Source organism: Vollenhovia emeryi, unplaced genomic scaffold (assembly GCF_000949405.1).
Source record: "Vollenhovia emeryi isolate VEMERY1.0 unplaced genomic scaffold, V.emery_V1.0 DF939152.1, whole genome shotgun sequence".
Taxonomy (NCBI): Eukaryota; Metazoa; Arthropoda; class Insecta; order Hymenoptera; family Formicidae; genus Vollenhovia; species Vollenhovia emeryi.
Genome location: NW_011967214.1, coordinates 596,259 through 620,648, shown reverse-complemented (window position 1 = coordinate 620,648; position 24,390 = coordinate 596,259). Strand labels below are relative to the sequence as shown.

General features: G+C 38.7%; 3 protein-coding genes across 5 annotated transcripts in view; 2 read left to right on the top strand and 1 right to left on the bottom strand.

Annotated features, from left to right (window-relative positions):
- LOC105565427 (calcium release-activated calcium channel protein 1-like) overlaps positions 1-9,816 on the top strand; it is a 27,470-nt gene extending 17,654 nt beyond the window's left edge. Inside the window, 5 exon segments of the mRNA XM_012018611.1 lie at positions 3,078-3,277; positions 7,227-7,253; positions 7,256-7,306; positions 8,525-8,653; positions 9,268-9,816. Coding sequence (XP_011874001.1) covers positions 3,078-3,277; positions 7,227-7,253; positions 7,256-7,306; positions 8,525-8,653; positions 9,268-9,795 — 935 coding nt within the window. The 3' untranslated portion in view covers positions 9,796-9,816.
- A 1,154-nt stretch (positions 9,817-10,970) lies between these two features.
- On the bottom strand, positions 10,971-12,738 carry LOC105565483 (MORN repeat-containing protein 3-like). The gene is made up of 3 exons (XM_012018730.1): positions 12,293-12,738; positions 11,449-11,784; positions 10,971-11,207 (listed from the first exon to the last, which is right to left on the bottom strand). Exons 1-3 carry the CDS (start codon positions 12,466-12,468, stop codon positions 10,982-10,984), a joined length of 738 nt encoding a protein of 245 aa, XP_011874120.1. The 5' UTR covers positions 12,469-12,738; the 3' UTR covers positions 10,971-10,981.
- Positions 12,739-17,822: 5,084 nt separating this feature from the next.
- Positions 17,823-24,323, top strand: LOC105565423 (zinc finger CCHC domain-containing protein 8 homolog). Of its 3 annotated transcripts, XM_012018600.1 has the most exons (8): positions 17,843-18,302; positions 18,982-19,225; positions 19,432-19,721; positions 20,002-20,215; positions 20,338-20,515; positions 20,680-20,831; positions 20,908-21,475; positions 24,074-24,323. In XM_012018600.1, exons 1-7 carry the CDS (start codon positions 18,031-18,033, stop codon positions 21,442-21,444), a joined length of 1,887 nt encoding a protein of 628 aa, XP_011873990.1. In that variant the 5' UTR covers positions 17,843-18,030; the 3' UTR covers positions 21,445-21,475; positions 24,074-24,323. The 3 variants fall into 3 exon arrangements, with proteins under 3 accessions (XP_011873992.1, XP_011873990.1, XP_011873989.1); XM_012018602.1 differs by lacking the exon at positions 24,074-24,323 and having other exon boundaries at positions 17,823-17,924; positions 20,908-22,230; XM_012018599.1 differs by lacking the exon at positions 24,074-24,323 and having other exon boundaries at positions 20,908-22,230.
- Positions 24,324-24,390: the final 67 nt, after the last annotated feature.

Here is a 24,390-nt window from a genome sequence, read left to right as displayed (position 1 = left end):
AATAACTACACTGCAAAAATTGACCGTGTAATAAACTTTGCACTCCTTCAGTTTATTTTGCGTATCCGAATACAAAGTCAGTGCTACACTCGGTTAGTGTAACACTCATCAAACATGATATAAGGTTTGTACTGTAATAGTGCAATATAACCGAATACGACGAGTGCAATGCACTGAAACAGAAGGCATCGATCGAATACGTTGCACTGGGAAAGTTTGCACTCAGTGTACACTAGTGTACATTAGTGCAAGCGACCGAATTCGCTATTAAACATTTAACACAAAAATTTTAACCGGCATTTTTTAAACAAGAAAACACAAATTTTCCAACTGTGTACATTTTTACCATACATTTTACTAGTAAAATCTATACTGAGTATATTTACTAGTGAAATGTGTGGTAAAATTAAAAAAGAACTCATAAAATTCTTCGAGATGCCGTGTTGTCCCACGATTACATAATTTCCAGGATAAATTTTAAAAGAAAATTCTCTCCGTGTATAAGCTACGTAGCACAGCGGAGTAAGAGAAAGAGCAATGAGCAAAAAGAAGGAACAGTTAAATAACCAGGTAACTACATACAAAGCTTACAAGAGTTTACAGAGCGAAAATCTTACAGAATACAGAGCATAGAGTTATAGAGCTCGTTGAGCAAAAATCCCCTCGCAGAATACAAGATCTCTCGGTACGTTATTTTCTGCTCCGACTAATCGCACGCTCAGATCGGCGATCCTTTTCAACCGGCGTTCTGGTTTGACCCAGACCGCTTTCCGGCGAGCGTGCATTACATTTTTCGACCTTGCGCGCGTGTTACAAGAACGTGCACGGCGACGAGCACGTTAATTTACGTTTACTGGTCTCCGTCACGTCGCAGATTTTTCGATCGCTGCGATCGGCCGACAATGCGTACGACTCGCGTGAGCCGTTCAATTGACGCGTTCGTTAAGGCAAATTAAGCGGCGTGTCGCCTTTCGTGATACCGCACCGTCAACAAATCTCCGCTGCATTCTTCTCCGAGAGACGTGTCTCGCAGTAATTTAAGCCGTGATTAAAGTTAATCTGCATGGGTAGAAACGGGTATTAAGGCCTGTGTCCCCGATGCTAAAACTTGGTCCATGTTCTAGTTCTGAGAAATCTGTAGCCAATGAACTTGCAGCTATTCCATAAAAGCTGCCAGTTGATTGGCTACACATTTCTCCGAACTAGCACTTGGACCAAGTTTTAACATCGTAGACACAGACCTTTACTCCGGTTTTCACCAACATTGTTTAACTTTGATCTTACAATTAGTTAAATTCATCGTTTGTTTCTTTCTGAGGCAACAGTTGGAAAGAGACAAAGGATGACAATTAAACTAGTAAGATAAAAGTTAAACGACCTGGGTGAAAGCCAGGGTAAAAAACGTAAAGGATCGGCTAAGCTTCAGTGCCGAACTCGAGACCCGACGTAGCGGACGAAATTAACGATCGCAAACTGGCGAGTGAATCAAGGACGTGTATCCATATATCTGGTTCTAATTGCATTCCTTGGCGCGCTGTAAGATGTAAGATACTTTGGCGTCTTGCGCGCATTTCAATTTTACCGCGCGTTATCTCGTATCAAATTAATGTTCTGTGAAAATGGGGAGTCGCATCTGCATCGAAAAAGCCAATTTTTATTGAAGTATCTACAATACAATGCTGAGTCAAGAATAAAAAACGCCGTATATTTATCTAGTATACTGCATCTAATTTTTATTATACGCAAAATAGTGAAAAACACTATGTAATCGATATCGAAACGTCAGTTGAGGCGAATCAATAAAATGTTTATTATTAAAGTATTTGAGACAAGTCGATATTTTATTGATTCCCCTCAAATACTTTTATTTCTCTAGTACCAAATAGCCACAGTATTAGTTTTAATGTGAGAAAGATTTTCAATTTTGCGTTCTTAAGACACAAGAAAAAAACTTATAAAAATTATTTAGACACTAACGTCCTGCCACGGCTCTTTAGTCTTTAGTTCCTTCACAGTTGCGTTTATCACACGAGAGCCTTGTGAATTTTATTAATTTAAAAAACTTATATTAATTATTAAACATAATTTTTCCTCCTTGCTTATTTCCATTAAGTATAGGTTCAATTTTTGCGGATATTAGCACTACAGTAGCAAAATACACTGCGTCCTTTCTTTTGTGATTCAACATTGTAGATATTTCAACCAAAAATGATGTGCGGGTGTTTTTGTCGCGGGGGATATATGCCATCCAGTTTTATATTTCACTTCCTTCAGCGCGCGTTCACTGTCGTACGTCGTTAAGAATTACCATGCGATTTAGAGAAGTGAAGATGAGCATAATCGAGATTAATGCGATCTAAAATAGAGAGGAATTCTCGAGTTCCTCTACGAGGGAGCGTTACTTCTGCCATCGGTCTAAAATCGAGATGATGAAATAAGGCAAGCACATAAAGTCGAAATGTATAGAAATTTATCCATATTATAATAGAGGCAAGTCCTCTATTATGAGATAGGATTCTAATACGAGACAGTAGGTTTTTAACGTCCAAATTCAATCGTAAATCTTTTTTCGCAACGATTACACGATCTGATAATCAATTTTCCATTAAACAGAGATTTCACTCCAGGGGCAATAAATTCATGGTGGAACCAACAGGTGATGCCTATTAATTTAGCAGAAACTCCGCCACCTCATATTAGGACTTCCCTCTATACATAAAATACACAAGAGGGTATATTAAATGGAAAATACAAAAGGTGCGGCGTAATTTCCAAGCGCTTAAGGTCTAATAAAATTTATAGACTCTTTTTATTAGCCACTCGAGGAACGAAACAATCGCATCACTGCCCGCCGGGAAGAAAATTATTAAAGTGAAATGACCCCTTAAGACGATCCTGAATATATGATCTGACAATGGCTACCGCTCAGAGACTTCTTTTTTCCTTCTTAATTCCTATACTCTCCTTTTTATTCATCCTCGACGCGCCGCTTCTTCGAACGGCGTCGCGCCATTTCGCGCGAGCGCGTGTTCGCGAGGCCGATTCATTCTTCCCATTCATTCCGGTTTCGTTTGCAGCTCCGGACAGAGCAGCGCAAGGATCGAGCCTGATGTCCGTATGGTCGACCAGCACCGGGCGCAATTCAGTGTTTGGCGCGGAGAGCGGCGGAGCGGTGCTCCCCACTTCGCATTTGCCGACCCACGTACACGTGGCGCACGAACACCTGCGCAACGCTGACGGCCACTGCTTTCACAAGCCGTTCCACGATCACTGTCAGGTCGGTAGACTTGCCCCAGCTGATCCTCCTCCGCGGCAGCAGAGCTCCTCTCCTCCTCGCCCGGCACCTGCATGTCGCGCGCGTTCTTTTCTCCTCCATCGCTTTGCGCTCTGTGCTGCTGCCGCTGCGACCGCGTCTCGCATTTCATCGTGTCATTATTATTCTCGCTCCCACTACTCGTCGTTGATTTGAATTAATGTTTTGTTTTTATCGTACCTATTGCCAGGAAGACCGCAGAAACGCTCAAGATTACGTAGCTCTCCCGTGGTTCGCTGAGAAACGATGTGTCAGGAGATTGAAATTTTAGGTCTTAAATGTAATGACACGCATGATATACGAGATGTAAACATTTTTAGAAATCGCGCTACGTTTGCAACACTCGGATAAAGAATGTTCTACTTTTGCACAGCGATTATGTGAAAGATGTATTTTACTTTTTTATAAAATTATTAATATTGTTTTTTATATTAAGAAGTTGTTATTCTGTTATCGAAGTATTCCGATGCGCTACGGGGAAACTGCGAGTGCTCAGCAGTAAGATCGTGGCAGAACCAGAAAAATATACATTGGATTTCTCATGATTCTAGCTTACGCGGAACTATTTTTATTGCGCCTGTAATAATATATCTATTTTCTTCGTATTTATACTGCCTTTAAACGCCCTTTAAAACAGGAAGTGAGAACGATGTAAGCAATATCGGTTTTATAACTGAAATAGAAATCCATCGATATAAATACAATTGATGTGAATCAATTAATATGCGGAGAAAATGTTTTTCTTAAAGTATAGCCTGAAAATTACGTAATCGTGGGACAACATGACCTTTTAAAGAATTTTATGAGTTTTTTTGAAATTTTACCATACATATTATTAGTAATCATACTTAGCATACATTTTACTAGTAAAATTTCAAAAGACTCGCATAAAATTCTTCAAAATGCCACGTTGTTCCACGATCACGTGATTTTCAAGGTAAATTGTAAAAGAAAATTCTCTCCGTAGGAATTTATATACGTAATTTTCTCTTGTGCAATGTACGTCAAGTACACTGCAGGCTGACTTGATTGATCAAGACTAGTGCAAATGTCGATATCCCGAGTCGAAACTTTGGTACCATTTTGATATTTTTAAGGATAAATTGCACCTACTTAGCTGATCTATACACCTACATAGACCAGCAAGAACCTACTTTGATGACATATTTTTTTACTCCTCCCTTGAATCTTTAATTCTAAAAATTTACTTTAGCTCCTACTTAAAAGGGCCTACTTTAATTGGCAAAAGTAGAAATTTTCGACACTATCAGTTTTAAAGTATAGGAGTAAATTTTGTACTTGCAGTTCGACCTCTTTTACTGTCTTAGGTCCTACTATACAACATAGGACCAAAACTTCGAATCGGGATATTATCGAGGATTTAAACATATTTCAGTACTACAAATAATTTTGTCAGTATCCGACACCCAATCCCGACTTCTGCCGTTATGATTTTGTAACTGAGCTACTGCCGACCCGGTATACAATTGCCAGCGAAATTATTACGGTATCCAGAGCCTGCTTTAAAATAATGTCTCGTATTACATCGAATTCGAATTTCCATGCGACTGATCGATGCGTCGATGCGATACCGTGATTATCTCTGTCGTTTAATCTTGTCCGACGAGGGGACAAGTGCGTGCCTTTCTAAAATCCTCTCCACTTATCGAACATCGAACACGTTATACGCGAACAGATATATGCTGTTATATATCTGACTTAGAACGCGCAATTAGTCGCAATTCTTCAATGCTTCACTCAGCATGTGCGTTACGTACTGATAATTATCCGGATGTCGTTCGTAACGATAACGTCGTAATACTTCCCCTCTTTTTTTTTCTTATTTGCATGCTGCAAAGACCGAGTCGTCTTTATACTCGCGATTCGCTCGCAAAGTGGTTTTATCGAGTGAAATATTTTCAATATTACTGACACGTCTGTATGTACATACGTTCGACTGTACAATGTAGACTTGAGATTACGTCGACTAATCTTTGTTACGACAAGGAAAATTTATGTGCATTTATTTCTTTGAGCGCGCCGCGGGTTTGATTGCTGTGAGCTTATTGTGATTAACGGCTTAAAATTAGATAAACATACGTATCTACAGATATGACGTAAGGCACGCAACATTTTCATCATGTGTGCAGCTTCTTTTTTTTTATTTATTAGTATTCAACGTATGCTCGCTGTGTACACCGATTATGCGTTTATAATCACTTGTTCTTGTTTACGAAAAAACTTGATAACAGAAACGTGAATAATCCGTGCGATGCAACTCGCGAGTAATCTTGAAAGTGCCTGTGCAGTTGAAATACACAGATTGACATTGTCAACAGTATCGTTTACTTACACGGAGTATCAGGGACTCGATTCTTGAATTTATTCGAAGGAGAAACGTGTGCGAAAATTCTGCTCTTACAGAAAAGTTGCAAGTTAATTGGCTATTCGTATGGTTTTCAGCCAATCGACTTTCAACTTTTCTGTGAGAACAGAATTTTCGCATACGTTTCTCTCTTGAATGAATTCAAGAATCGAGCCCCTGGTCCACGTGACTTTTTCTATGCGGTTGAGAAGCGCGTAAATGCAGTCTCCGGTACGAAAGAAAAATACGTAAGTCCGCGTATGTCGTAAAAATATTTCACGTATTTGCATAAAAATACTAATAATAATAAAAGTAGAGAAAGACAAATTAAAATTTTATTCGTTGTTGCTGCCAGTATTGTCACTCCAAGGTAGTCAACCATTTCTTTTTAATTTATTCGAAGTTACTATCCTCATCACTATAACTTTGGTATTTTGGTTTCATTATTCAGCGTGTCCGTTTTAAAGACATATTTCCCGATCTCTTTCTTAGCTCTAAACAAACAAAAGACCGGTATCGTGTGACAAACGCGCCAGTCACCATTTTTAACACGTGTCAAGACGCAAACCGACTCGACGTTACACCTTGACATGGACAGTAAAAGATAACGTCATTTAATTATACGTACGTAATTATTGTCTTCCTCACATTTCTATTTGTCGACACACCGCGTTGACATTTATTTATTTATTATTAATGTTTAAACCATCGAAGAATACGGGACCGCCAAGAATCGAGAGCAAACATTTCACACATCTTGGGTGCGTTCGGGAGCTCACTATCAGCGCTACACTGAGAGAATTTTCTCTTAAAATGTACCCTGAAAATAGGGCAATCGTGGGACCACATGGTATTTTGAAGAACTTGATGAGTTTTCTGCAATTTTACTAGTAAAATGTATGGCAAAATTGCAAAAAAACTCGCATCAAATTTTTTGAAATGCCGTGTTGTCCCACGATTACATAATTTTCAGAACACATTTTAAGAGAAAATTCTCTCCGTGTACTTAGCGCTAAAAGTGTCGCTCTTTCTTCGACGCATTGAGCAACAAAGATAGAATGACGCTTTCAGCGCTGATAGTGAGCTCCCGAACGCACTTCTTGTAAGAAAATTACTTTCTACCTCGCGTTACGCTTTTTTCACGCATTTTGCACCTGGATCGCGAATTTTGCACATCATCTTCCATTTAACGTGCTTGCGATCTCGCTAACGCCCAACCGGAAACCTCAAACCACGGATCGGCGATCACGAATCGAAGTTGGGCAACGTCTTCCCGGCGAATACACGACTTGTAGACGCCACATAAAGTCCATCGTGCGTGCATCATCGGCGCAAGTATCCCCCCGAAGCGCACGCGATATCTTCACGCGCGTGATGTTTTCGTGCACGTGCATGTGTGTGCACGGCGTATGGGTATGTTTTCTTCCTCGTGCTCGCCAGACCTCCCGCAAGACGCGCGCGGCAGTCGATCTCTCGCCGTAACGTATCAGCCGCCGCACACGCACCTCTACGTTCTCATTAATTTTCCTTATTATCTGTTTCGTTCAGCACCCATTGGTTTTTTGTCCTACCGCTGCGGAACTTTTGGCAAGTTCTCCCGTTGGCACCGACGTTGCCATCGATCTCCGGTACGTGTCTCTCTTTCTTAACTCACGCTCAAGCTTCCACGGGGAGTTTACCCTCCCCTCTCCTCCCCCTCCCCCGGGTGAGATCGCAAGATATCGAGTTATCGCAGGCACTTGATATCCCTCCCTCCCTCCCTGCCTCTCCCGTCCCTCGGTGAGATAGCGAGAACGCGAGATCGCCTGCCCTTCCCATAGACTTAAGCCTAATCAGCAATGTGCTTTCTGCATCTAGAAATATTCTATTTTATATAAGCAAATCAAAACGCTTAACAAAATTTGTCCACTATGGTTGCGTTCGGTATTACCCATCTGAGGCGTCGGAGTGCATTTCCTCTCGCTCTATCTCATTCACCTCTCTCGCTCGCACGAACGCAAGGGAGCACTCCGACGCCTCAGATTTGCACTGCCGAACGCAGCTAAGGGCCTGAGCAGAATGGCTGTCTTATACTCTTAAGACAGTCTCAAGGCAATGTTTTATGTTTTAAGCCTTTGTCTTGAGGCAATGCACAATAACTGTCTTATGTCTTAATAGTACAAGACAACCATTCTGCTCAGGCCCTTACATAATGTATAATATACAATTTATTAACTTGCACAAATTTTTCAAATGTATTTATTCTATTTAATTAAACATTCTATTTATTGTCAACAAAATAGAATGTTTCTAGACGCAGAGAGCACATTGTAGATTAGGCCTCGTGCAGATCGACTGCGTCTTCGTACGGGCAAGCTGAAGACAAGATCTGAAGGGCAGAGATAGTCCGTCCGTAATGCTGTCTCTCTCTCTCTCTCTTACGTAAAAAGAGCGAGAGAAACCAATTCGCGCATTAGACAGACATTATTACAGACATTAGTCCCTATTTTTGACTCTCTCTTTCTCTCTCTCTCTTTTTATATGCGATCTTCAAAACCTCTCATGCACTGAAAAAAGTTTGCTACCGTAGCTAATGGTTTGCTGCCATAACTATAAATTTCTACACCACAGCAAACGGTTTGCTATCGCACCTAATACAGTTGGCACAGTAACATAATATTTAACTATCACAAGTGAATATTAGCTGTTCAAATTTTACAACTGAAATTTAGTTGTCACGTGGAGTTTTTAGCTACGGCAGCTACACTTATCTTCCCGCGCGAGGTGCGCGGTCTATCCGTAAAAGTCTACGGCCCTTCCGTCCGAATCGAGATTAATTTGTCATCTCCGCTTTTTGTTCGCCACAGTCGACGATGTCGCAGGCAGGAGATGGCCTTCACACACCGGGCTACTTGTCCTGGCGGAAGCTGCAGCTGAGCCGCGCGAAGCTCAAGGCGTCCAGTAAAACGTCAGCCCTGCTCTCCGGTTTCGCTATGGTAAGGATAACGTCGCTCGCAGAAGCGAATCGGTCCTTCATTTAGTGTCTAAATAAGGCCTAAGTGAGTCTAATTTTAGACCGTCCAACGACAATAAGTTTTATCGCAATCCCTCACAGATTGATTGTTGCGTCCGCATCCTCCGCGATTAATTGCCCGAGATATGCGTAATAGAGTCTATCGCTTAGTTTTGTAATCATTACACGGAAATGAAAAAAACTCCCCCGCGAACTGCAGAGCATAATTCCGAAAGCGATTTGTATTGTTTTCGAGCTCACACGAATATTTATCACAATTGAATATCCGCGCGAATAATGAAGAGTTAAAAAATTGTGATATTTATTTAAATGTTTAGTATTATCCAAGTGTAATAGGTTTATTAAATAATCATTGAAATACTTTTGGAAAGCAATCGCAGTTTTGTGTCGTACTTTTTCAATAAACAACTTTCATTTCTTCCTCTCTCATCGAGTACGCGGCGAGTTTGCAGAATCTAAATGGGTCTTTAGCAACGGAATCTTTAGCGTTTGTTAACGAGTTTGCGTTGCTCGGTATTGCGCGGATGATAATTGCGCCGAGGTAATATCCAAGGCTGAACCTATCACTGTCCGCAGGTCGCCATGGTGGAGGTACAGCTGAATCCCGACACGCACGTTCCGCCGGAGATGCTGATCGCCTTCGCCGTGTGCACGACCTTGCTCGTAGCCGTGCACATGCTGGCCCTGATGATATCCACGTGTATTCTGCCGAACATCGAGGCCGTCTGCAATCTGCACAGCATCAGCCTCGTGCACGAATCGCCACACGAGCGTCTACACTGGTACATCGAGGTCGCGTGGGCCTTTTCGACGCTGCTGGGCCTCCTACTGTTCCTGCTAGAGATCGCGATACTCTGCTGGGTGAAGTTCTACGACTTTTCGGAGGTCGCCGCCTGGTCGGCCTGCATAGTGCTGATACCGGTGCTGATAATCTTCCTCGCGTTCGCGATACATTTCTATCGGAGCCTGGTCGCGCACAAGTACGAGGTCACAGTGTCCGGCATACGGGAACTCGAGTTACTCAAGGAACAGATCGAATCCACGGACGTGGAGGGCAGGAACGGCGTGAATCTCTTGCAGACCGGGGTAACGCATATCGTTTGAATCGGTCTTCGCAGTTTTTCCTACCGCCGAGATTCGACTCGCGATTTGAGCGCGAAAAGAAGAGTTTTCGCCCCGCGGAACGCGGCAAGAGAGAAAGGGGGCAGACAGAGAGGCAGAGATCTTTTTCACGGCGATGTGCTGCGACGAGTGTTGGCGACGTTTCTCGGAGGATTCTGCCAGAAAAGAGGGTCTCTTTCGCGCGCGAGCCATTCGAGGAACATGACAGAGGGTCGTTTTCTTCGCACACATCGACGCATACGCGCTACAGATGTTACGAAGATTCGGTCAACAGATGAGATCTTCCTCTCCGTTTTTTTTTATACGCGTGTTCTCTGTGATGTAAATTAGTATAAGCGCGATGAAACTCCGCTCGCTTGCACGATGCGCGCGTTACGAAAGCATCGTGTCGATTTTAGGAAAGGAGATGAAGTTCGATAACGCCGTTGTATATGTAGGCACGAAACACATTCCTTCATTTGCGTTGCGACTTAAAACGTAGGAAGAATAGTATGTTTTAAGGATATTACGAGACTCTCGCGCGTCGCCGCCATGTGCAGCTCGCAAGGCGATAGTACAATAGCCTGAATTATTGAGAGCTGATGCGACTATTTATGTACTCGAATGTACTTATCTTTTGAAAAACGTGCTTATCCAAGAAACGCGATCGACTCTTACATCTCTCGAGTGTTTTGACGTTGTGACGTCAGACACATACGTGCAATATGCACGGTCTGCCGCGTAAACTCGCCTTCGCTGACACACGAAAGCCGATATCTTTCTTAAATAGAATTCTAACTCGCGGAGTGATAGCAATTCCCCTTATCATTTTTCAGCGCGCAAGTACATTACTTTCAAGTACACGTATTATGACTGCCGTAAAGAATGAGGAACGATATGTCAGGAAGCGGCGAGACTTGGATGCGACATCCGAGACATTACATCTCAATGATCGTGGATGAACGTCGTGTACGTGTATGCTCGATTATTACTTGTATACACCGTTGGACGTTTTTGCGAAACGCGCTGACTGGAGCGATTGTCAGAATAAAAAGTCGTACGTACGAAGTCACATGCACGCATTATATTTTTCGTTCGTCGCGAACGCGGCAAAGACTAAGCGAAACGTGAAACATTTATGTCCAAATCGATCTCGGAGAAGACGTGAACAAGACGTGACGCAACGTGCTTATAAGTGTATCGCTGCCTGGCTGGATATCCTTGCAAATTGTAATGTCGGATGTAAAGCTGACTGGCGGCAGTCGACGTCCTGTATCGTGCTGTTCACGCAGACGTCATTCTCCCAACGGCCCTCCTGCACTTGACGTCTGTCCAAGTGGTAGAAGACACCCCGACCTTCCTTCTTGCCATTCGCAAACTGACCCTCATAAAGATTACCGTTTTCTATGAGGATTTAAGATAAATATTTATGGCGATTTCTAAGTACAGAGCGTTTCGAACGAGGGATTCCGGCGTGATTCCGAGTTCACAATTTTCGCGAGCGCCACACGAGAATAAGATCAAACACAAACAAGCGCTAAGAAAGATGTATCACCTGTTCTATGTAATACGTAATTAAAAAGAAATTGATAAACATTTTTGGGCGGACTTATTTTGTAAAGCCGTTAATTCCAGATTCCACACGTATACGTCTACTCTCGTTTTCTTTTTCTTTTTTTTTTTTTTAAATAACGGCAACCTTGAACAAGCGTCCCTTTTCCGTGGTAACGATCGTTCAGCCAAGCGCCCTGGTAATATCCGCTGCAGCATCTGTGCCAGAGCCGGCCGTAACCGTCCCGTTTGTTCTCCCGAAACGTGCCTTCGTAATAGCTGCCGCCCTTGTACCAATTGCTTCCGAATCCGTGCTTTCTTCCCTTCACCCAGTCGCCGGCGTACACCTTGCGCACCTCGCCGTCTTTCGTAATTTTACTGAGGACACCGTAGCCGTGTCTCAGATCGTTACACCAATCGCCTTCGTACATCCAGCCGTGGCTGCGAAGGAACAATTCCTAACGAAATAGCGGATGAAATATCGCCAGCTTAGATGTACATGATTTCGCGGATAACAAGAAATTATATGTATAATGATACATATTTGATTATGATGTCAATACGCAAAGTGCAGACGTTCCGTTCTCTTGTAAAATTGCTTTTACACATTTATAAAGGACATAAAATAATGGCGAAGTTACGAATAGTTTCTTTGACGCTCAGAGCGTGTATCGCAGAATGTATAATTTCAATTAATGTCCTTTTGTATTTCCATATATTGTCATAATTAAGACGTAAATATGCATTGTTCAGTATTTATCTAAGAAAGGAGTGTAATTTATGTTCTATAAAGATGATAATACTTTTTGTGAAAAAAATCTCACGGCAATTGTATTAAAGATAATTTTACGTGTTTTGCTGCATAGAAATGTTGGATAAGGCGAAATTGAGATTATTGTCTCGGGTTGAATGAGCGAGGAACTTTTAGGGAAGATAATTTTCACAACACCTGTTGACTCCTATGCCTTTCCCTTCTCTCTTATCGTTTCTCCATTCACCCTTGTAATGCGCTTTGGCGATACGTTTCGCCTCGGGCGAATATATAGCGTTGCGCCAGCCATTTCGCTCGCAAGCCTTTGTTCGCTGTTCGCACCACGTAGCTCGCTGCGGCTTCAAGAACGGCATCGCGCCGAATGTCTACGAAGGAGACCTCTCAATGTGTCATTACGCGAGCGATCGATCATCCTCAAGGATCGAGGTAGAAACTGCGTGATTCACGCAACGTGTTACATTGTGGCGAAAACAAAAACGATCGCGTTTGTATCGTGCATTTTTTCTTTAAAATATATTTGATCCGAAAATCTTGAATTTTCCACCGTGCTTCTTATCCGTATGTGGTTTGTTGTATTTTTAAATTTTATTTTGTAGAGGCCCTCCACCACCCCCGCCGCGTTTAATCGACGGTCCTCTTTTCTTTACAATTTGATTCCTTACATTTTTATTATTTATTTCATTTTTCTTATAACTTACTTTACAATACACTTAAAATATTATAAAAGAAATAATGACATAAATTTAAAAATAAAATATCTGTACAATACCTACAATATTTCTCTCGACATTATATACATATGAAATATTCGGTATATGTATACAGTAACACGAAATTCTTTTTACGTACTTATATTAAAGTTATTGTTATCTTCGTTAATTTATGTTACCTAATTTTTTTAACTATCGAATTATGTCCACCTATCCCTGACTATCCGAATCCCTACCTACCCGTATTCCGATTTATAGACCTACCCACCCGTGTTTCAACATAAGGAACCTACAAATTTTTAATTAACCGCGACGCGATTTTCTAGGGGTTTGACTTGAGATTTAACGCGCTCGCGGGATTTAATAGAGGTTTCATTCTTGCATATATGCGAGAATGTATGTACATAGAAGCATAACCCACCCGAATTGTGACAAATCAAAAGAAATCAAAGTATTATACTTCGTACAGCACCTTACTTAGGTGCTCCATCAGAGTGGCCAATATTGACCACTTACCTCGTCGTATTTAGTCCATCGTTGGGCCAGATTGGACCTACCTTTCGTTGCTCCCGGCCATTCAATCTGGTCATTTTGACCAGAGATCAGGAAGGAAGAAAACTCCTTCCATAGTCGGTTATCGTCACCGACAAATATTTCATACGGTTCGAATATACGAGTGTCGATCGTATCGCAAAATGCACGACCACGAGAGGTTAATTAAAGAAGAATATTAATTCAAAAAACTTTACTGTATATACAAATCAAATTTATTTTTACTTCCGTTATTTGTTCAAAAATATTGACCATCTCTTCGTAACTTGATCTTTGAATTCGAAATTCAAGTAGATATAGAATAAAATTTACTTCGCGTTAGAGAGTGATTTTAATCTTATTCCTCGATAAATTAAAATTTATAATATGGATAAAATTAAATAATTAATTGAAAATTTTTCCTGAAAAACCGATCGCGAAAACCGACCGCGAAAAATACAAAGATGCGTGTGACTATACATGTATTCATGCAAGACGCATCTCGAAAGTACGTATATCACGTACATATACATACACACATACAAATAATAAATAATGTGAGATCCAGAAAAACGAAACTTTTTCACGATTTCAACCGATATTATAATTGCATATTATAATTAATTAATAACCGCAAATAATATATAAAAATAAGTTAAAATTTCAGTGCTCTGGACAAAACATATTAGAATCTCACATCATATTATTTTACTTTATACAATACATCAATTCGTTAATGAAAATGGATAGGCTACAAAAGATTAGCCCGGCGAATACATCATTAATATTCGCCATATTTCGTTTAAGTTCTGTGATATAATTCATCGATTTTCAACATGGAAAAGTGAGCTCGACATACCCTGATTTATAGAGCTCTATCAAATTAAATGAATGTGAAAGAAACTTTATGAACTCATTGAACTTCAGAGGCCCCGCTGTAGGAAAGAATGAATCCCAGATCTTCCGGATTGCCTCCGATAGCGGTCATTTCAGCAGGGTGTTAACGACGATCGTTTCAGATATCATTGTATCTCGTATATTTACATTTTTATTGAAATAAAAATTATTCTTCCATTATTAGTGTTAATGGGAGAATATTTATGGAGAAAGATATATATATAAAATCTTCTCTTCTTTTTTTTATTAATTTCGCGAATCGACGTCGCGCCCTCGTGCCGAAATCGTTGCTTTCGGGGATCCGTGACAAAGAAAACCAGGGATTAACTCTGGTTCTGCAACGGCGCAGCTAACTTTCCACATTGAAAATTGCTTATACTCCTCTCCGGAGTTTCAATATGTTAAATAAAAAATTTACTTGCCATTATCATTTGAAACCTATCCATTAAAAATTTTAAGGCAACGAATATACAAGATAATCTACGATCTACAATCTATGAACTACAAAATGCACTGTAAAAAAGTATGTAAAATTACATACATAATAAGTATAGCGATTACACTATTAATAACGAAAATATATGAATGTATATATAATACTTTTGCAAAAAAAATTTTTACACTTTGTTGTGTAAATATACATGATGAAAAATTACAAAAAAATGTAAAATTTACGCAATCAAAAGCAAGCAGTTTACTTATTATGTAAGGTAATAATTTTACTTACAAGGAGTAAATTTACTGACGTTTGTAAATATACATCTTTACTAGGTGGTCCGAACATTACTCACTATAATACTTGTAATTTTACATGTAATTTTTTTGCAGTGTGTATATTCGTTGCCGTAATAAAAAAAGTTTCAAACTCACCGACCCGATGCTGCGCAGCAGCGGAGTTTAACTTCGTTGATTCTGTAACATAGAATTATAAAATTCACATTAGAACAGAGTATTCAAGGAAATCAATATTAAAGAAAATAATTTTTAAATTATTAAAAATAAACAAGAGGAAGATTAATTTTATACGAAATAAAAAATATTTACCCTAAAGTTGCTCCGCCGGTGCCTGATGCCTTTCCTCGGCCTCCTCCTCCACTCAGGTTGTCTTCTGGCACACTCGCGGAAACCCAAAGATCGTTCGCGCGATTTTACACTTTGAATGTCCACTTTAGTCCAATTACACAAACGGCACTCCCGAACGCGACGCGACACGACGAATCGCCGCGCGCGGTTGCGATTCGTTTAAAGTGGCGAAAATGTGCTCTCTAAAAGTCAATCGGTGGATTATCACTGAAAACAGTGAATCGATTCGTTATTTTCAGTAATAATCCACCGATTAACTTTCAGAGTGTGTTAGGCCTGGTTTATCATTTTCTGGTTAACAACAGTTTATTAAAAAATGAAAAATCGGGCCTAAATAGTGCAATGGGTACCTTTGGTTGTCCCGTCTTTAGAGTATGTACTCTCTAAAATCAATCAATGGATTATCACTGAAAATAGTGAATATTCACCGATTCAGTGATAACGCACTGATTGATTTTTAGAGAGTAACTCTTCGGGGTACTCAAGCCCCTCCACCACGACAAGGTAGTACCCGAGGAGGGGATTATCGACAAAAAACCGTGCAATTACATGTGTATATTTAGAAAAATGAATATTAAGTGAACATAAATTAGGTTTGGCTATTCAATGCACGACGTGAGAGAGATTCATCCGAGTTCGATCGTTAAAGAGGTATTAGCGCTCGTGGATATATCGAACCTAACTAATAATATATTATGTAATTCCCTTATTCACCGCAGAAATGAGCGATAAGATTACGGATTGCGACAATTAATTCAACGCGATTGATAAATGTTAATAACTCTCGAACGAGACGATCGCGTTACAAGGAGCGACGCGAAGACACGCGGAACATCCGTTTCGCTCGTCTCGTTTGTAAAGTCACTTGTCTCTCTCACTGTATCCAAATGTCACTTCACTCGCGAATTTACACTTCCGTTTGTAAAGTCACTTGTCACTGTATCAATAATAATGACATAATACGATATGCGAAGCGGCGCGGGCATAACCGATCAATTCGACTGTCGCCGCGTGAATGATCCTGCGTACGGCGCCGTTTACTTAACTTAAACACTTCTGCCGAGAACCGAGCACGGATTCCAAGAAATGACGTAGCGCCGTGAACACCTCGGTCGAAAACAACCTGTTATTAATATTTATCAATCGCGTTTAAGTAATTGTCGCGATCCGTAATCATATCGTTAATTTCTACGGTGATTTGTCGCGACGAATAATTTGAAGTAGAAGTCGCGATTGATAAATGTTAATAACTTTCGAACGAGATGATCGCGTGCGTAGGAGATGATTGAGATTCCCGTAGGAAATGATCGCGTTACAAGGAGCGACGCGAAGACACGCGGAACATCCGTTTCGCTCGACTGATCCGCGCCGAATGATACGACACAATAGATTGTTTACGACCGAGGTGTTCACGGCGCTACGTCATTTCTTGGAATCCGCGCTCGGTCTTCGACCGAGGTGTTTACGGCGCCGTACGCAGGATCATTCACGCGGCGACAGACGCGTTTTTACATTTTTATTATTTATTTCATTTTTCTTATAATTTACTTTACAATACATACAATATTATAAAAGAAATAATGACATTATAAAATTAAAAATATAATATCTGTACAATACCTACAATATTTCTCTCGACGTTATATGTATATGAAATATTCGGTATACGTACAATAACACGAAATTCTTTTTACGTACTTATTATATTAAAGTTATTGTTACTTTAAACTCTGGAATTATGTCTATCCTGACTATCCGAATCCCTAACTACCCGTACTCCGATCTATAAACCTGCTTATCCTGTACGCTTGCCCAAACGTGGACATTGGCCACGTAGTTCAACATTTTAATGTCCACAGTGGACGTATCGCATTCGCCAATCACGAAAAACGAGGCCGTAGCAGCTCTCAGATTTCTCTCTGATATTTTTATATTTTGGGGAAATTTTTTCAAAATATTATGATCAGAGAGAAACTTGAGAGCGGCCACGCCGGCGTTTTACTCGATACCGTTTCGGGAGACTGTTTTGCGCGCCCTTACGCCCATATTTTCTGACTCTGCCGATAAAATTTCCACTTGGTGCATGTCTGTGCTATGCATTCTGACATCTAATTTATAAAATTTACATTGTCTACGTGAGAAAAGTTGATGTAGATATCGTGCAGATAATTTATGTTAATGTAATTTTAAATTCCACAGCGCAATTCGGAAAAATGGGCGTAAAGGCGCGCAAAACAGTCTCTTGAAACGGTCGGGGTATCAAGTAAAACGCCGGCGTGGCCGCTCTCAGGTTTCTCTCTACCAATACTTGGATTAACTTTAATCTCGGGTTAACTCACTTTTCATCTGTTTCTAACTCTGAGAAATAGAAAAAGATAAAAGTGATTTGCGAACCGAGATTAAAATTAATCTGCACTGCTGGTAATATACAAAGTAACATCCGCGCGCACTTGTTGCAACGCGCACGCGCGGGACTTGGTGCTCCGCTGCTCTCCACGACTGGGGTCAGACTGGGTCAGACGAGCGATGCAGATTGCAGGGGTGACGCTCCGTCAACGCACAGATACCCGTGCACAGCACCGCGCGACGTAAGTTCGTTTTGTATACGTCTAGCGCCGATGGTCCGCGTCTACGTCTATTAGGGACGGAGAATCGAGTGCGAAAATCTCGGAGCATCGCCGCGCCGCGTCTACGATGGACAGCGATGTCTGCGTGATTAACGTGAGTACGGGCTCTGTGAGCGAGGAGCCGCCGCCGCCGCCGGAGGTGATCGAGCTGGATACCAGCCCCGACGATGAGAATTCGACCTGCGGTACGAAGAGCGCCAGTCGCGTCTCGTCCCCGGACGACGAGGCGATCGAGATGATCCCCTCGGAGCAGGAAGCCTCGCGGCCTCGTAGCCCGTCGAAGAACGTCGCTCCGCAGCCCGTCTTTAAGGTTATGTTTCGCGACGAGAATGTCTCGAGGTACGTCCCGCGCGTCTCGACGCTTTGGTAATATCTCACGCTCGGTTTTACGAGGTGGATGGGTCGCGGTGTGACGAGAGCGACGTATGAAAACGGTCTCACTCCAAATAAGCATCTTCCTGCACTCCGAAGAAAACCACGCGAATTACATCACGCGCGAGGATATACGAGTGTTAGCGCGAATTAAATGTTTATTTAATTCGTACATTAAACGCGCGCGAAGTAAATGTTTTTTACGTGCAGGAATGTATTAAAAATAGGCATTTTTTTGTATCTCGAGGTAAAACACCAGATTAAATCACGCACAGCGTAATTTATTTAATTTACACATTAAATATTAGATATGTACGAATTAGGTACAATAAATATGATGTAATTCGCACATTGATACGAGAACTATCAAAGCAATCAAAATGATTAGTTTAGAATTCTTTATCAAATTTATAACGCTGCGTTTTTTTTTCGGATTTCCTAACATTTGTTGTATACAAAAAGGATTAAAATCAATAATTTAATCAAATTTTATCAGCTTATGTATATATTTTATATTTAAATTGTACAAATCGATATTGTACAACAATTGAATCGGCAGTTTTATAATTAAATATCAAACGTGTGCGGATTATTATATTTGTTAAACTAAATTCTTCATGGATTATAAATTTATGTGTATTTGCAGGCAATATCGGGCTCAAGTAAAAGATTTCTTGCAATCTTTACTGCGAGCGAGACCGCTTTGTAAGAAAAACGCGAATGAATCGGATCTGACTTTAGAGATTTGGGAGAATGAAATCGACTCCGAAGAAATGTTCATTAATTTGGAAGATGAAAATACTGGGCATGACAGCGTAGAGTGCATCGACAATTTCACAATTGATAAACGACCGAACATAAATGATTTGGCTGTTCCGACTTATGAACAGGTAACACTGTCGTTTCTTTATATATTTGTCTCTTAGTTGCCTTTTTATTATTGCGTGTGTTTATACGATCGTTAATATTTATTTATCTTATCTAATTCCAATTGAGGAATGTCAGTCCTCGCTGATATACCTTAGCTTAGGAGTACATGTAATCCCGTTTTATATTTGTCATTTCTATCTGCTAAACAACAATTGTGTCGCCTTAGAAATATGAGAATACATTTGAGAAACCAAACGCGACGCCAAGAGATTTCACGCCAAAATTAAATTGCTTTAATTGTAACGGAAATCATAATTTGCGAGATTGTCAGTTGCCCAAAAATCAAAGCAATATCAATAAAAATCGCAAAGAGTTTGCTATGAGAAATAATATGGGAGTCCGATACCACATGAGTGAGGATCAGAGATATAGTCACATGATTCCTGGTCAGTTGAGCCAAAAGCTACGAGATGCTCTTGGGGTAAAAGACAATCAACTACCTAGGCACATATACAGGTATTACTTAATATAATCTAAGATTTGGGACAATGCTTCCTCATGTTCTTCATTTTATTCAAGTCGGTATACTCTAATATTTATATAGTCATTAATTTCTTAAAATCTTATGTTTTTAAATCAACGTGATAATGTTTTGAGATCTCGTTTTATTGCTGCAAACGCAAGCGCGTTTGCACGAGATTAAATATTAAAGTAAAGAAAAAGGGAAGATTTATCATTATCGATTTAATGGGCCAATGAGGTTCATTCTACGTGCAAAAAAACGTGTTTTTCTTAGAATGAGATTACTTGGCTACCCTCCAGGGTGGTTGGAAGAAGCACGCTTGCAACATTCTGGTTTATCACTGTTCATTTCTGGTGGAGCAGACGAAAGTGACATAAATAAAGAAGATGGCGAGATCATTACAAGCGCAGATCGAGATCAATACGACTTAAAAAAAATATATGACTTCCCTGGTTTTAACGTGCTTCCTCCTCCTGGTACCGAAGACGTAAGTAACGTAGCGGAACAGCCGATATTAACACATAAAAATGATCTTATCTTGCTCGCTTATCTCGCAGCTTAGTTTTGTTTTTACTGGAGATTGTACACATTAAAGTCTGTCGATTGCAGGACAGCCGCAAGTATTGGGTACCACAGATGCAATTCATGCACAGTAAACAAATGATGTTATCGCATTTGCAAGGTAAAGAAGCAGATGATGGTTACAAGCGAAAAAAACTGAAATTACCTGCTCCAGTTATGAATAATACAGAAATGATCAGTGATATGGAAGTAGAGGATACAGAAGGTATAATTATTCTTTCTAATGTAATTTTATTTTCTTAAAAAATAATTACCATGAAGCAAATAAGTTTTATCTTAACATTAAGTTCATATTATTAACATATTTCTATTTGCTTTTCTAACTTTTGTATGAAAGTGGCACATAATCTCTCTCTTTTTTTTTAATAGAAAATGTTGGGGCAAATATATCTGTTAACGGACATTTTGTACCACCGTTACCAAAAGAATCAACGCAACTGCAACCACCTGCTCCGTTAGATTTATGTGAAACAATAACAAGCAATTCAGATTTGCATGAATTGTTTTCCTTCAAAAGTGCAGTATGTTTTCAAAAGATTGTTATATTCTTAAGCATGTCAAAAGTTAAATGTTCAAAAATTGGTTTTTTTTTTTCAGGACGACACCCCTTCGTCCACATATTTATCCTTATTTGAATTAGAGAGAAGAAAAAAGATGTTACTTATGGAAATCGAAGAGACCAATTCGCAATCTAATTCTGATTCCATATCAATTAAAACCGAACCGGAAACGTCGCTTTCCTTTGGAACGACTACACCTTCTACTTTGAGAAGATCTCCAAATCGAGATTCGGTCAAGTCAGATTTAACCGACGTATTACTTACAAATGATTGTAATACTACGTTGGACATGTCAGTTTCCGATAAAATGCTTCAATCCACTCCAATTCGTTCTACTTCGCAAAAATCTTCAGAAGCAAATCATGCTTCTGTCAAATCGGTACATTTAGGTACACCGATATTGTCAAGTACCTCTCCGTATAGTAAATTACCATCATCTGAAAAGTTTTCCAAGGACATTTGCGATGTTATCAACTTTGAAAATTTACCTGATTCAACGGGTAAATATGAACAAATGTCGGGAGTATTGCGAAAAGTTAGAAGCACTATGACAAGATTGCACCAACAAGAATAGACCGACTATTTGAGGACTAATACAGCATTCAGTAAGTACAGAAATATTTAGATGTACAAAAATCAATGAAATTAATAGTTAAGATAGTTAAGTAGTTATCTCAACTAAGAAAAGTAATGACGATTTAAAAGTTATTCGTTCTTCTTTCCAAAGAGGATATTTTCAAAGACATTCTATTGTAAATAGATATTTTTGGGTATGTCTATAAATATAAGATTAATGTGTTCACGAACATTACCTAAAGATCTCAAACGTGCTCTTTGCAGACTAAACGATTCATTGCTAGTTGCTAGATTACAAACTAGAATTCACTGGTTGACACAATGATATTCTCTATCCTATATTCTATTATATCTTTCTTTGAGCTTCTCTAAAATCCTTTTTCTTCATAGTAGTTACAAGATAATAGACTTTCTTACTGTCAGATATTTTTTTGAAACTACTATTCAGACAAGCTACTATTCAAATGTACTCAGATTCATCATATTTAAAATATTGTTTTTTTTTGTCATTTTTACAAATTGTAACACAAAATTTTAGAATCACATTTTTGAAATATAAACTATCGAGAAATGTTTTAAAATAATTTTCCTCTAGACGTATATGTGTCCTTAGATATATTTCTTGAAACTGTATTTTTCTTGTCATTCCTTGATATTTTTCCTTTTTTTAATTACTTCTCTAAATTCTCCAAATTTAATTAGATTTAATGTGAACTCTTATAATGGGAAGAGAGATACGCTCGATGTCAACTTTTTAATAAAGTAAAATTACATTAGAAAGAATAATACTATTTATTCAGTTTTAATGCTTGTGTTGATTAATAATTATATCTTCTATTTCCCCTCTATATCACTGATCATTTCTGTGTTACTTACAACTGGCGCAGGTAATTTATTCCGCTTGTGACCAGGGATAGGCATGTGAAATAAAACTCTAAAAAAGTTTCGATCTAGGAAGGAAACTAAAAACAAATGCTATCAATTTAGTTGCACGCACGGTGCACATCAGAGTTAGTATGCGAAACAAAACTCGCGATTCAAAAGTTTTGAATCATGTTTTTTTTATCAAAGTTTTGTTTCACATAACTTGGATATAGTTCCGCTCCTGAATCTTGTTTCCTATAGCGAAATTAATTCTTTTTACACTTTTCACGCGATGCCCTGAATTTATCACCATCGTTTGCTTCTCCACCTTGCAAATGCAATACTATCTTTTTACTGGGTTACTGTTTCACTATTAGGATAGCCGTTTCTGATTAGGATCAGAAATGCCCACAAGGAAGGGCAAGAAAGAACACTTGTCCTCCCTCCCTGAAATCAGTAAAAAATTAAACATTGCTGTTCTTTCGGAAAAGAGATACACCAAAAGGTGTATAAATTTGAATTTATAAGTATTTTAGTTTTGAAACTTTGAATCGCGCCTCCTTTCGGACATCTTGAATCGTACTCTTCCTTGGAAAAAATACTGCGGACACCGTTGCCTACAATCGACAAACTTTATCTTATTCTTTCCTGATTGCGTGGCCTGCAAGATGCTCAAGTCTGAGATCTTTATTACAGTTAATAAAGTAATGTAAAAAGAATTAGCGTTTTTATAACTTCAATTTCATTCATTCTCTTTTATTTTCACATACATTCTAGTCTGCTTTATTTTCAACGTTAAAATGCCACTTATTTTTGGAAATATAGTGATATATCTCATTTTTAGAGTAAAGATTGAAATTTATCGTATGCAAACTCACATTAAACCCAGAATATCTGTTGATAGAATTTTTATCGGTTTTAAAAACGCTTTCATAATTTGTTATGCATTCATACATTAATGGATTGGGTCACAAGATTATATAGTATGTATATATCTTAAACATAATTCTTAGATGTATGGTTTACATTTAAGCATTCATCTAATATCTATGTATATACAAGTGTGTAATTATATAATATTAATTAATATAAAACATTTTATGTTTGTAAATATACATATATAATACTGAGCAAATCATATAAATCATCAGGTCATCTTCCAAAAGTACAAAAACATAGAAACAAAGTTTTTATCACGCAGTTATTATTACATATAACTGTTGCGTTAATTTTACTCTTATGATATTGTCTCATGTTCAAATCTATTTTCCGTACATTAATCCTAGTTGGATATAAGAGAAGCTCTACCCGTGCAATATTTTGTACATGTTGAGGTGATATGAAATATTCAACTGTGATTAATAAAATTAATCTTTATGTGTATACATATGTAAAGATTAATTTTTATAAATATATATACATATATATATATTTGTATAAGGGAAGAGAAAATAGTTTTGAAGAATTAAAGGCAATAAAGATGGTAAATATACAAAATGCAAAATATTCAGCATTTTTCACGTGATATGTAGTATGCAAAAATAATGGAATTTAAAATCTAATTGTGACATCCAAACTTCAAACTAATGTTTAAAATTAAATGTTATTCGTGTCAATTCTTTCAAATATATCAATTGCTCTTTATAGAATGTTAATTTGAAAAAGTTGCTAATATATCTAATTTTAATTTTCTCTATTAATACAAAATATAATAGCTATCTACAATTATTTCAATAAATTATTTACTATTTTTTTTTAAAAAGGCAAGTACGTGTTTTCATTTTGTTCAGAAATGTGCATGGATTTTCCGAAATATGACAAGTAAGATGCGTCAAGATAAATATCGAATATACAAACATTGTACAAAAATAAATATATATAAGTGTATAGCATTTTTATCTAAAATAAAATTATTTTGTAATGAAAATAAAAAACTATATCATTATCAATTGTACGAATCGAATGATATAACGCGAATACCTTTATAATATTCCTTACACGATGTTCCTTAGAAACACATTGTATGTTATTTTGTTACACACTCCTGTGTGTATTGACACTATTTATTATATACTAACAT

Coding starts and splice junctions, on each gene's coding strand:
- LOC105565483 (XM_012018730.1), bottom strand. CDS start 12,468: ATGCCGTTCTTGAAGCCGCAGCGAGCTACGTGGTGCGAACAGCGAACA. Junction 11,785..12,292: donor AAAGGCATAGGAGTCAACAG/GTGTTGTGAAAA, acceptor GTTCCTTCGCAG/CCACGGCTGGATGTACGAAG. Junction 11,208..11,448: donor AAAAGAAAAAGAAAACGAGA/GTAGACGTATAC, acceptor ATATTTATCTTA/AATCCTCATAGAAAACGGTA.
- LOC105565423 (XM_012018600.1), top strand. CDS start 18,031: ATGGACAGCGATGTCTGCGTGATTAACGTGAGTACGGGCTCTGTGAGC. Junction 19,722..20,001: donor CTACCTAGGCACATATACAG/GTATTACTTAAT, acceptor TGTTTTTCTTAG/AATGAGATTACTTGGCTACC. Junction 20,516..20,679: donor GGAAGTAGAGGATACAGAAG/GTATAATTATTC, acceptor TTTTTTTAATAG/AAAATGTTGGGGCAAATATA.